The sequence below is a fragment of the Astyanax mexicanus genome, chromosome 10, assembly GCF_023375975.1.
Source record: "Astyanax mexicanus isolate ESR-SI-001 chromosome 10, AstMex3_surface, whole genome shotgun sequence".
In the NCBI taxonomy this organism is placed as follows: Eukaryota; Metazoa; Chordata; class Actinopteri; order Characiformes; family Acestrorhamphidae; genus Astyanax; species Astyanax mexicanus.
Window position 1 is genome coordinate 17,055,016 of NC_064417.1, and position 13,082 is coordinate 17,068,097.

The 13,082-nt window shown below is 38.8% G+C and overlaps 1 protein-coding gene across 3 annotated transcripts in view; it reads left to right on the forward strand.

Moving 5' to 3' along the window:
- LOC103043601 (cyclic nucleotide-gated cation channel beta-1) overlaps window positions 1-13,082 on the forward strand; it is a 267,445-nt gene that overhangs the window by 20,541 nt on the left and 233,822 nt on the right. For 2 of the 3 annotated variants that reach the window (XR_007440867.1, XR_007440866.1), the window contains one exon: window positions 169-4,157. Coding sequence is in view for 1 of the 3 variants with exons in the window: in XM_022683903.2 (XP_022539624.2) it covers window positions 169-369 (201 nt within the window). In the remaining 2 variants the exon portion in view is untranslated. Of the gene's footprint in view, window positions 1-168; window positions 7,700-13,082 lie in introns of those variants that run through there. The other variant, XM_022683903.2, reaches the window with a different exon arrangement.

Genomic DNA, 13,082 nt, shown 5'->3' on the forward strand with positions numbered 1-13,082 from the left:
TCAGTCAGTCAGTTACTATCACTGTTGTTGTTACACACACACACACACACACACACACACACACACACACACACAGTAAAAAGGAAAAAGGCTGCATTACTAATGTACTAACACTACCATTCTGTATTCCGTACACACATGATTTCTTTTTATTTCTTTTCTCACCAGCCATCCATTTGCTCCTCCACACTTCGCACCTCACCGGTACCTGGTCACCAATCAGAGCAAGAGCCTGACCCACTCTCCCAGAGTCCCTTTAGTCCCTCCGGCGTAGACGATGAGAGCAGGCCAGGTCAAAAGTGCCTTATTTTTGAAGGTGCAGCACTAACTGAGAGGAATATGGACGGGAAGGACACGACAGAGGAGTAACCCAGTAAAACACACAGTCATTCATATTTCCAGCCAGGGGATACATGGAGAATTTTCTTATCTCTTACCATTTTTTAAGTGTCAGACAATGTAAAATATCACTAGTTGCTTTCAGTTTTAGTCCTTGCTCACAATGCTTGTTTCTGGATTTTCTGAAATGTCATGAAAGGTTTGGTGATTAGCCAGGGCATTAAATTCAGTGTGTTTGATGAGTAAAAATGATATGTGCAGAGCAGAGGACACTGGAAACCTTTACTATATGTAGTGAGATATAAGAGAACAGCCTTAGTCCATATGTCGTGTGTTGGTAATTATGTATTGATAATTCTCCATTTATATTTTCATTGCTTTCTCTTTTTTCCATGGCGATTTAAGAACCGCCTAGGAAAGTAAAGGCATGTGTTTGCCATTATTTCAATAAGCTCACCTGACATTGTAGCAATAGTTTGCATAGGTTTTATTCCTGTGTCGTTCTTTAGGTCTGTGCATTTTTTTCCTGTTTTAAGAGTTACTATTCTCTCTGCTTAAAATGCCCTGCTAAAATAGCCTTACAGTGCCTTAAACCTAAAACATTACCTCTATTTTTTCCTTTAGAAAAAACAACACACATCTCTTACCTATTGCCATCAGACGAAATGCTCTCTGTGTATCAAATACCAAATTCAAGCAGTTCACAAGGTACAGAAGGGTGATTTGATGTGGCACAAGTGAACAGTCAGTTGTGTTAGAAGCAGGCAACATGTGATTTGTTTGTAATCTTGGTGCGGATTATTTGAGCAGGTGTGAAATCAGTAATTACACTGATCTGTGCATCAAAAACAACTGCACTGAGACCCAGGAGAGCATTTTATGATCCTTTATATACACTTCCCACAAGTATTGGAATAGTGTGGCCAATCAATTGTTTTCTGCTGTAAACTGAACACATTTGATCTTGATATAAAAAAAGATTTTTTCTTAATCTGATGCACATTTCAGAAGATAGCACCTTCTGCCTGAACCCACCCTTTTTTGTGGGAAAAAGTATTGGAACATGAGAGTGTCAGGTGAGTTTTGTTGCCCAGATGTGTCCTAATAATTATCACCACCATCATAATCATCTTCATCATCATCATCATCCTTTATTTAAACTCGGGTTTACATTGAGGGGGGGGCTATATTTTCAGTGCAGCCGAGAGCCACATGATACATTGATTATTGTAACAATAAATAGCGCTGAATGTCTACGCTCAGTTTCAGAATTGGGGTTTGCCTGTGCAGACTGTTTTAATTTATAGTTAGAGGAGTAACCAAACAAATATTGGCTATAGCCAGAACAACCATGTGGAATGTCCTGAAGAAGAACATTCTCGCTGGTGAAACAGATGTTGAACAGGTAAAGTTTTATGAACCGATAAAACTAAGATTAACAGTTTCCTATGTGATGGAAGGATATGCTTATGATGATCGCAAACATACCATCTTATCTGTTAAACAATAGAGGTAATGTCATGGCTTGTGCTTGCATGGCTTTTTGTGGGATGGGCTTGTTTATCTTCACTGATGATGTCCCTCGTGATGGCAGCAGTACAATGAACTTTACTGAAGTTTACTGAAACATTTTGTCTGTTAATTTGAAGAAAGATTCAGCCAAACTGATTGGAAGAGCCTTGTTAGACTGGCCTAGATAGTCAGAGCATGCAATACCTGCTAAAGAGGAGACTGAAGGGAGTAACCACCCAAAACAAACTACAACAGGCTGCAGTGAAAATTCTGTAAAAGCATTACAAAAAAAGAAGAATGAAAACTTTTGTTTACTTGTAAAAGTACTGATGTCAGTGGGTCACAGTTTTGATGCCATTTTTTGCATGAAAAGGATTTGCAACTAAATATTAAGTCTTATTCACTTTAATGTGTTTCAAGTTTATTTGTTCCAATAATTTTGCTCCCAAGAAAAATGGGTGGATTCAGACAAAAGGTGCTATCTACTGAACTGTGTATCAGACCCAGATGTATATCTGTTGATAATGTTTCTTATTAATCTTTTAATGCCAAATCCAATTGTCTTCAGTCTACAGCAGAAATAGTGGCATTTGCCTTACTGTTCCAGAATCCCTATATGCCTTTATAAAATATCCCTTTCCTTTCAATCCTTTTTAATATTTGCAATATAATGTTAGACAAGAATCTACAAAACAGTGTATCTCTAATATCAACAGAGATCCAGATTGGTGCACAGTTGGCAAAATGGAAATCACTGCATGTGATGCATGTGATTCTAATATAAAAATGTTTAAAATATAGACATTACCATATAGAAATAACCACAAACTCTCACTGCTAGATTGATCATTTGTATATTTATTTTATTGAGATGTAAAGCTTTTCTTGCATGTTGCTGTGATGATGAAATTAATTTCAATAGTACTGCAACTAAATAAATGTTAAAGTTTTATTTAGAGTAAATAGAACACTTGAGTACATTCAGTAGAAACAAATAAAACTCTAAGCATTTGTCTATTTAGTAAAAAAGCAATTTACCAAGACAAATTTAATAATAATAATAATAGTAATAATAATAATAATAATGATAGTGTGACAAAATAAAAAGTAGCAAAAATAAAGTAATGTAACAACAAAAATCAACCACAATACAGTGCAAACTATTTATATAAACTGTATGCAAACAAAATACAATACATAAGAAAGCAGATTGCTTTCAAGAATATATAGCTATTATTGTGTGTCTTTTTACATCATAAATTACTGCATACAAAAGGGGAAAGTGGGGTGATTTGTGCCAGTGGGGAAGTTGTGCCACCCCCTGTTTCTAGGGAACCACAGAAGAAATGTGACCACACCTTTTTTAAGTTAGCCATTTTACTCTGCAAAGAAGAGAGCCTCATTGCATGAGAGGTCATGACATTCAAGTTCACATTCAGTTGTTTGTCTGAACAGTTATTTACAAGTTTGAAAGCATTTCACATGTTTTAGTGCTTTGCTAAACTACATTATGAGTCTATACAGCTAGCATGATGTTAGCCCAAAACTACTGGATGCTGTATTTTTTCCAAAATGGTAGGGTTGGGGTGATTTTGCCAATGGGCCTGGGTTATGAATATTGTAAACATATTATTTTTTGTAATTGTACACACTAAAACTACAGGTCCTTCTCAAAAAATTAGCATATTGTGATAAAGTTAATTATTTTCCATAATGAAATGATTAAAATTAAACTTTCATATGTATTATATTTATTGCACACCAACTAAAATATTTCAGGTCTTTTATTGTTTTAATACTGATGATTTTGGCATACAGCTCATGAAAACCCAAAATCTCACAAAATTAGCATATCATGAAAAGGATCTCTTAACAAGCTATTAACCTAATCATCTGACTCAACAAATGAACTCTAAACACCTGCAAAAGATTCCTGAGGCTTTTAAAAACTCCCAGCCTGGTTCATTACTCAAAACCGCAATCATGGGTAAGACTGCCGACCTGACTGCTGTCCAGAAGGCCATCATTGACACCCTCAAGCAAGAGGGTAAGACACAGAAAGAAATTTCTGAACGAATAGGCTGTTCCCAGAGTGCTGTATCAAGGCACTGCAGTGGGAAGTCTGTGGGAAGGAAAAAGTGTAGCAGAAAACACTGCACAACGAGAAGAGGTGACCGGACCCTGAGGAAGATTGTGGAGAAGGGCCGATTCCAGACCTTGGGGGACCTGCGGAAGCAGTGGACTGAGTCTGGAGTAGAAACATCCAGAGCCACCGTGCACAGGCGTGTGCAGGAAATGGGCTACAGGTGCCGCATTCCCCAGGTAAAGCCACTTTTGAACCAGAAACAGCGGCAGAAGCGCCTGACCTGGGCTACAGAGAAGCAGCACTGGACTGTTGCTCAATTTTTGCATGTAATTCGGAAATCTAGGTGCCAGAGTCTGGAGGAAGACTAGGAAGAAGGAAATGCCAAAATGCCTGAAGTCCAGTGTCAAGTACCCACAGTCAGTGATGGTCTGGGGTGCCATGTCAGCTGCTGGTGTTGATCCACTGTGTTTTATCAAGGGCAGGGTCAATGCAGCCAGCTATCAGGAGATTTTGGAGCACTCCATGCTCGGCCGCAGGCTTCACGGAGCGTGGCGTCTCGACCGCAGGCTCCATGGAGCGCGGCGTCTCGGCCATGGGCTTAACGGAGCGCGGCGTTTCAGCCACAAGAGTCACGGAGCATCCGCGGGCATCACGGGAGTCAGGATGGCCTTAGGAGCTGTGCAGCCGAGAGCTAGGTAGAGTACAGCCCCTGGGGGAAACGGCAATGGAGTACGGGCTGGTGCGAGGTAGAGCTCCTCCTCGGAGTAAGGTAGTCCCACGGGCTGCGCGTCACCTGCCTCGGGTACTCATAGGTACTGCCTAACGCGGGACGAGACCCGAGGCTCACCGCACCAACCCGTAGTGCCCCCCCCAAGAACATCCTCCCACCATGAAGGGTTCTTCCTCCGGCAGGCGGGACCCTTTAGAGCGCTTACCCCGAGGCTGCCTTCGGTTTCGGTGCCTCGGGATCTCCTGCGCCAGGGTGCCGAAGGGGGCATGGCGGATGGCCATCCTGGACCCGTGCCAAGGACTGTTCGCTGCGTCCATATTTCGGTCGATCATTCTGTCAGGTGGGGTGCGGGAAGGACGAGGAGGTGGACGCAAACGCAAACTACACACAAATTTATTACCTAAAATAAATACAAAACAAACATGGAATAACCAAAAGAAACCAGGACTGAGGAAACAAGCAAAAACATGGAGCACTGACAGATGAAACGTACAAGGATCGACACAGGAGAAAGGGAACACGGACTATAAATAGAGGAGCACACACGGGAAACAGGAAACACCTGGGACTAAGGGGCGGAGCTACAACTGAACACAGGTGAGTGGAAAACTACTGAGACAGGAGACACAGAGGAGCACAGGTCACGTGGGGATATAACAAAGACATGAGACAGGGCCAGAAAAGGTAAATAAACACAGAAACATGAGAACAGACAGGGACCACGTGACACTTTTCTTTTATTGGTCGGATGAAATATGCTAATTTATTGAGATTTTTGTTTTTTCTTTACTTTTTTGCCAAAATCATCAATATTAAAACAATAAAAGGCTTGAACTACTTCAGTTGTGTGTAATGAATCTAAAATATATGAAAGTGTAATGTTTATCAGTACATTACAGAGAATAATGAACTTTATCACAATATGCTAATTTTTCACCTGTATGTGACATTCTAAATTTTAGACCAAACATAGAAATACACCATCATGCCATGGAGTTATAAGAGGAAGACAAGCAGGGCTTTCACTACTCTAGAGGACAAGGACAGAGCAGTGAAAGAGGTGGAGAAGGGGAAGTCCATTTGTCAGGTGGCGAGGGAGATGAACATATGCAGGATGTCATTAAAACGATACATAGAGAAGAAAAAGATAGATGGAAAAAAATGGGGCCAGGATATAAAATAACTGGACTTGCCAATCAAGTCTTTGATGAACATATGGAGAAAGAGCTGACAGAACATATAAAGACACTAGCAACAATGTTTCATGATGTTAGTGCCACGAAATGCTGTGAACTGGCTTGAAGTGTGCATTTATTAAGAAAAAGTAATAGGGAACATTAACAATTATTTCCCCAGGAACTGCTCATTATCAGTTACCACAATACAGATAGTTCACAAAGAAGCAAAATTGGGTACTTATTTAAAGCGTATAGCTGCAACTTATGCAAATGTGAATGTAAACTGCAATGGCTCAATAAGGGACAGATTAAGAGCTAATTATGCTAATAAACTTTTAATCTTTGTTAGAATTAGGAGTGATTGGTTTGCTAGGTCTTGTTTAAAAAAAAACCTTTGGTGTGCTCAAATTTGTCTTTAATGTTGTAAAGTAACCTTAAATAAACCTTAAATTAATAATTTTGTATTGAATTTGTCTAGCTTTTGTATGAGATAAAAATACACTGTTTTGTTTAGTAATCAATGGCACAATTTACCCCAATTTACTCTCTCCAAAGGCACAACTTACCCCACACTGGGGGCCAGTTGTGCCACGAGAGCAGCTGTATTTCTTAAGTTCTATATTTTAGATCCAAAGTGACTGTTTCCAGGGATGCACCACATCCTAAAATATATATGCACTAGAGTTCGTATCGCAGTTGTTGGGCCACGGTATCAGTTCGTTTTCGATATATCAATATTAGAGCTTAGATTCTCTGCCCGAACCTGACCCGGCCCGAGGAATGTGGTGGAAAATCTCGGGTCGGGTTCGGGCAAAGAATCTAAACTCTAATATTGATATATCGAAAACGAACTGATACCGTCGGGCTCCAAAAAATAGTCACAATATAGCTGAGTAACCAAGAATACCCCTGATAGAATACCCTTAGTTTTTGTGTTTGTGAATTTATTTATAAGCGCTGTTTCCACTCCAGCAGTTTTACAGCGGGCGGTGTTGTGCCGATTCTGCTCTTGAAGCGAAGTCGGATTCAGCTGGGAGTCAGATTCGGCACAACAGCGGCAGCACGGCACCTCTGTGGTGTTGGTTCTTGTTTATAGCGCTCGCGTTAGCCGCAAAATAATGACAGAAAACACTGAGGAAGCAGCAGAATTGAATTATAATATGAGCGCGAGGGAGATAAAAGCACGTGTTCTGTAGTGAAACAGAAGATACAGTATGAGGAATAAACTCCACACAGCTACAAGTCCTTCTGAGAAGCAGCTGTGAGAAACTTTACCTGTGAGTAGCTCAAACACCACAACACCCCACGTGGGAGGATGAACTGATAAATCTCTCTCTCTCTCTCGCACTCACTTATAGTTGATCATTTTGATTATCAACTATCTGTAAAAGTTTGTTGAGTTTTTGAGTTTGTTTATGTGTTTCTCATAACTATAATGAAACTTTTAAAACTATTATAACCTATTATAACTTAACTATTATAGCCTGAAAGCATTACTGTCATGGTGTCGCTTTAAAGTCACTTTAAGTAAAAACTGGCACAACTCACCCCACTAGCATTACTTTTTTCTTGTATTAGGCATATTTTGTACCATATATTTGTCTCCTATACAGTATTTATAAACCTGATTGTTTGAATGCCTAATGCATTAGAACTGATTACTTATTTGTTTGTTTTTTTCATTGTCTATATATATGTATAGCTTGATTTAAATTATCCATAAAAGACTAAGCAGCCAACCTGTTGCCTGCACTGCCTGACATGGGGATGTTTTCACCTGGAATAAGATTATGGCCCAAAATGCTTTTTTACGGTGTCATTGTTTCAATAAATAACGTTTAATCTGCCCTAATAAATTTTTTTGTGCTTATGTGTTGTTTCTAAGCATATCTCTATACCATTTTTGACAGACTTCCATTTAGATTTATAGCATTTTGATCACGCTCCTAGCCAGAGTGACTTACATTTAAATGATTTTACACAGGTAGAAGTACATAACTTATATTGGTGTTTAGTCAGTGCAGAGTCTATAACTCATAAATGGCACGTGGCTTTATGATTGTCCTTACGTCTGTGTCACCCTGCTATTACACCACAGTAGGTGACAGTAGGTGAAGGCAGGTGAGAGATTCTGTCAACAACAAATTGTACTTTTATTAAGTTTTCAACATTGAGAGTTTGTCAATTACAAATTGTGCTTTTCATAGGTTCTAAACTTACTCACTCCCTACCCCCCTATTCCTCTTTACACTTATATCATTGCTGAAGATGGTTGATGGCTATCTACTCTGCAGATAGTCAACATTGCCTCCTTTGTTTATGTCATTTATATGATAATTTGAAATCCCAAACAAGGTGACGACCATCTGATGACCATCAACCCCCAATGAAGACACCCCCCACATACTCCTCCCTAAACCCCTACCTTTCTTCCCCCTGCTGTGTTCAAAGCAGTTTCTACTCTATGTAAAGTCCTACTGAAATGTCTAGCTCAGTTCAGTCTAGTCTAGTTCAGTCTAGTTCAGTCTCGGTCAGAGAGTCTCACACAGACAGTAACAGACAATTCACATGGACTAGTCAGGCGGACACAGAGGGAGCAACGACCAACTAAGCTGTGCCCGTGTAGATTTTCTGTCTGCACGAGAATAAACTCATGTCATCTCTCAAGCTGTCTCCTGATTCTGACTCCTGATTCCTGAAAGCCGAATTTCTAACACAGGAAAGTCTTTGAGCTTTGTTCACTAATAAACAAAGAAGAATGATAAAATGACCAGCAATGGAAAGAGTATTCTGGGTTTTAAACACTGGAGCGAGATGAAGGGAGTAGGAGAAAGGGGATACGGTTACCAAGAGGGGAACAGGGGATGAAGAGGAGATCACAAAAGGTGGAGAGAAGACAGGGTGTGGGGGTCATTTCAATATGATGAACAAAGTGGGTTAGGCAGTAATCAACACTCTAAGGGCTCTCTATGAAGAGACAGTTAAGAATCATTTGTTGTAAACAGATTCTCTCAGACAGAATAAGACCAGACAATGAAACAAAGGAACTACTTATGCACACAAACTGACAAGAAACATCTGGAAATGTCGAAACACTACAGAGTACCACTATCCCGTATAAAAGGTTTATTGATTCTGTACTCTCTTGACCAGTTCTAGTCTCTCACAAGCCATATCACCCAACAGCGAGTGATGAATAACAGGTTGTGTTTTCTCTCTTTTACTGTCACAATGAGTCTGCAGGTGCCTTTAGTTTACCACTGTAGGCTTTGAGCTGCACCAACTTCTGATGAATTTGTGGATTAATTTCCATTGTGCTGATGTCACTTTCTGAAATCAAATTGGCTTTGGCCCCTGTGTCAAGCTTGAGAGGAATTATAGCGCCATTTACAGACAATGGTACCATCTATTTGTCTTGCTCCACTGTCTCTGTGTTGGCTTGCTGAGATTGCCCCAGTGTGGAATCATCATGATTAACCATACCCACAAAGAATGTGTTGCTAAGGTCAGCTTCTTCCACTTCATGCATTGCTTTGTTTTCCAGTTGAAAAACATTGCTTGGCAAAGTGATCCTGTCCCATACAGAAAGTTACAGAAAAACAACACAGAAGCTCAAACAACAATAATAGGGTTAATACAGTATAATCAAAAATGAAGGTGTGGTAAGAAAATTAAAACTATTATAAGATATATACAAGGATATATAGATACAAACAATACAAACAAACTTTACAAAGTATGAAGGTAACCTGACCATAAATAGGAGATAAAAATTTAGTAGAATGTAAAAGTGTCCAGGAGTGCAAAAATGACAGGTTGTACAGTAAAGTGTTAAATAGAATCCCAGAGTGGGAATATACAGGATGTACAGTAAAGTGTCAGTAGTGTTCAGTAGTGCAAAGGTACAGATTGTACAGTAAAGTAATAATAGAGTCCCGAAGAGCTTCTCGTCTATATAAGCTCCTCATCTGTCCTTCTAACTCTTTCGGCTCCACTGGGAGGAGTTGAAGAGTCTGATGGCTCTTAGGACGAATTTTGTTCTTTCACTTTGTTTGGCTGGTATTTCTGAACATTCCCAGTCAATGCCGATACAACTGCACCTTCACTGACCCCAGCTTTTGTGGAGTCAAATGTTTTTTGCATTTGCACGCAGTTCTTCTTCAGTTGTTCAAGAGGGGGTTCGCACAGTTCTTCAGTTGTTAAAAGGTTCACCGACGTGTTTCAGAACTTTTGAATCGGACAGTTCTTCGTGCCTGACACTCTGGCTGAAACTCCACCCTCTTACTAGGTCTGCCTAACAACAGAGCGATCTATATTCTGATTGGCTCAACGAGAGTACATTATAATATACAGCCAATGGATTGGCAAGCGTGAGAAATACCATGTGTGGCGTGTGAACTCGCTGAGATGCTTGTGTCACACGCTCAAAGCGTGAGACTTGAGAACACTGAGGATGCACTAAAAACCTTTAAGTAATCTTTTCCTAAACAACCCTAAATTTCAAATGACTTTTTTTTTTTACTTTTTCATCTTTTCAGCTTCTCTCAGGAGCCCTAAATGCAAGTTTTGGGTAAACCTTGTAAATCTTTTGACATTCCTTTAGCAGACACTAGGGGTGTGACGAGACACTAATATCACGAGACGAGACAAGACGTGATATTGGGTTCACGAGAACGAGACGAGATGAAATGAAATTGTAAAGAAATTGTCAAAAATGAAAAATGGCTTGAAAACTAGAGTTTTATTTGACAAAATCATATAACACAAACGTAACAGACTGGTTTCTCTCACACATTGATTCTATAAGAAATAGAAATAAGAATAAAAAATAAAAATAAAACTTTTCTAGGTCTTATATAGTGCAAACAATAAGTGCAAACCACAACCAGTCATATTAAGCCTAGGGTTTGTGTTTTTTTCTCCTAAATCTCTTGTAATTTAACTATGCATAACTATAACCAGTCATATTAAGACTATGCTTGAAGTGCAAACAGAGACAGAACTTTTTTTTTAATACAGTACAGAGCTAAGGGAATGGTACTGTTATATTTCGCTCCGAAATATAGATAAAGACTACCAAATCTCTTTAAACTAGCCCAACTGGGCAGCACTTTATTAGCTCACGCACACTTGCCTCTACAGTGGTTACACAACATACGCGCTCCCCCTCACCACTTCATTAATAATTAATAATGTCCCTGTGACAACAATACATATTGTAACAGGTACAGCCTATGAAACAGTCACGTGTAGGTGTGAAAGCACCCTCAGAGTAAGGCATTCGGGTATTATTTTATCAATCAGTGTTTTGGTTGGTCAACTCTGGTTGATTATTGTTCTTAACTCTTTTCCTAGTATAGATTCATTTTTAGTTATTTGGAGAAAAGGATGATCTTTGTAGGTCCTAAAATAACTTAATTGTCTACATATTTTTGTCCTCATTTGATCATTTTGATTTCATTATACTTATTTCATTATTTTGAAGTCCTTACTTAATATTTCTATTAATCTGACCAGTTATTCCTTTCTATACCAGTTTTATAACGCGCTTTTCTTCTCATTTATCTTTATACACTATGATTTGATATCTAATGGCTACATTTGAAATGTATTGATTTATTTACTCATATCTGTGTGATTTAATAAAATACTTTTTATATTACAAAACCAGTGTTTCAATGTGTTTTCTGGATAACTGTTTATGAATTGCTGTTACCTGTAGAAGCCACGTCCTTGAGATGTATTGTGTTATTAATTAATTGATTAATTAATTAATTATTTAATCAATCTAATTTAATTCATTTAAAAACTGGTGCCCGATTAAAAATATTTCAACATCTCAATTAGCACCAGGTATTAAACTGCTGAGCTCGCTACAATATTAAAGCCATCCTGGTACCATGTAATTTTTCTCATTTAATAAGGAGACATTATTAATAAAAACATTCTGTTTATTAAAACTCCAGCCTTAACAGGTTGTTTTGGAAGCTAGCTACATACTTCTACCTTCTGTTTATGCTTTTTCCCTGAAGTCGGCTAAATGTCTATAACTCACTACTCCCATCTAGTGGACTAACTAACAATTACTGCATGTCGCTACAAAAACAGGGAGAAAGAGAAAATGTAAGATTAACAAGAAGATTAAATGGAATTTTATATACAGTGGTTTGAAAAAGTGTTTGCCTGCTCATGATTTCTTATTTTTGTGCATTTTTGTCAATGTTAAATGTTTCAAATCACAAAAAAAATCAAATATTAGTCAAAGACAACACAAGTAAACATAAAATGCAGTTTTTAAATGACAGTTTTTATTATTATTGGAGGGGGAAAAAAATCCAAACCTGTGTGAAAAGGTGTTTGCCTCCTAAACCCAATAACCTTCTCAATATGATTTAGCTGAGGACTTAGACTAGACCAACCCAAAGTCTTCGTTTTGTTTTTTTCAGCCATTCAGAGGTGGACTTGCTGGTGGGTTTTGGATCACTGTCCTGCTGCAGAACCCAAGTTCCTTTCAGCTTCTCCGTTCATCACAGCAAGTCTTCCAGATCAGTGCAGGCCATTTTTGCCCAGTCCATTCTTATGGTAGAGTCATGAACGCTGACCTTAACTGAGGCAAAAGAGGCCTGCAGTTCTTTGAATGTTTTTAATGGGTCTTTTGTGACCTCTTGGATGAGTTGTCGTTCTATTCTGGGGTAATTTTGGTCGGCTGGCCAATTCTGGGAAGGTTCACCACTGTTCCACGTTTTGCCTTTTGTGCATAATGGCTCTCAATGTGCATCGCTGGAGTCCCAAAATGAAATAAAATGGCTTTACAACCTTTTTCAGACTAATAGATCTCAATTAATTTCTTTCTCAGTTGTTCCTAGATTTCTTTGGATATTGGCATGATGTCTAGTTTTTATGTATCTTTTATGCTGACCTTTCACCTAATGATTTTCAAGGCATCTCTCTGTCGCAGACAAATTTCCGATATAATCTGGGATAAAATCACGAGAGTCTTTGCCTAAGTCAAGCTGCAGACGAGTTTCGGTCGCGGATCTTGATCATTCTGTGGAAGGTAGTTAGGACTGAAAGTTTTAGTCAGTGTTTCGTTCTGATAAAATTAACGGCTTAATATTATTGCAAGTCTTGAGATTTTTCTCACGTAAATAGTGATGTAAACAATGTTAACAGCCATGTTAAAAACATAGGAGAACTACGGGAAGCCAGAAGGCAAGATTATTTTACGTGACTGTTT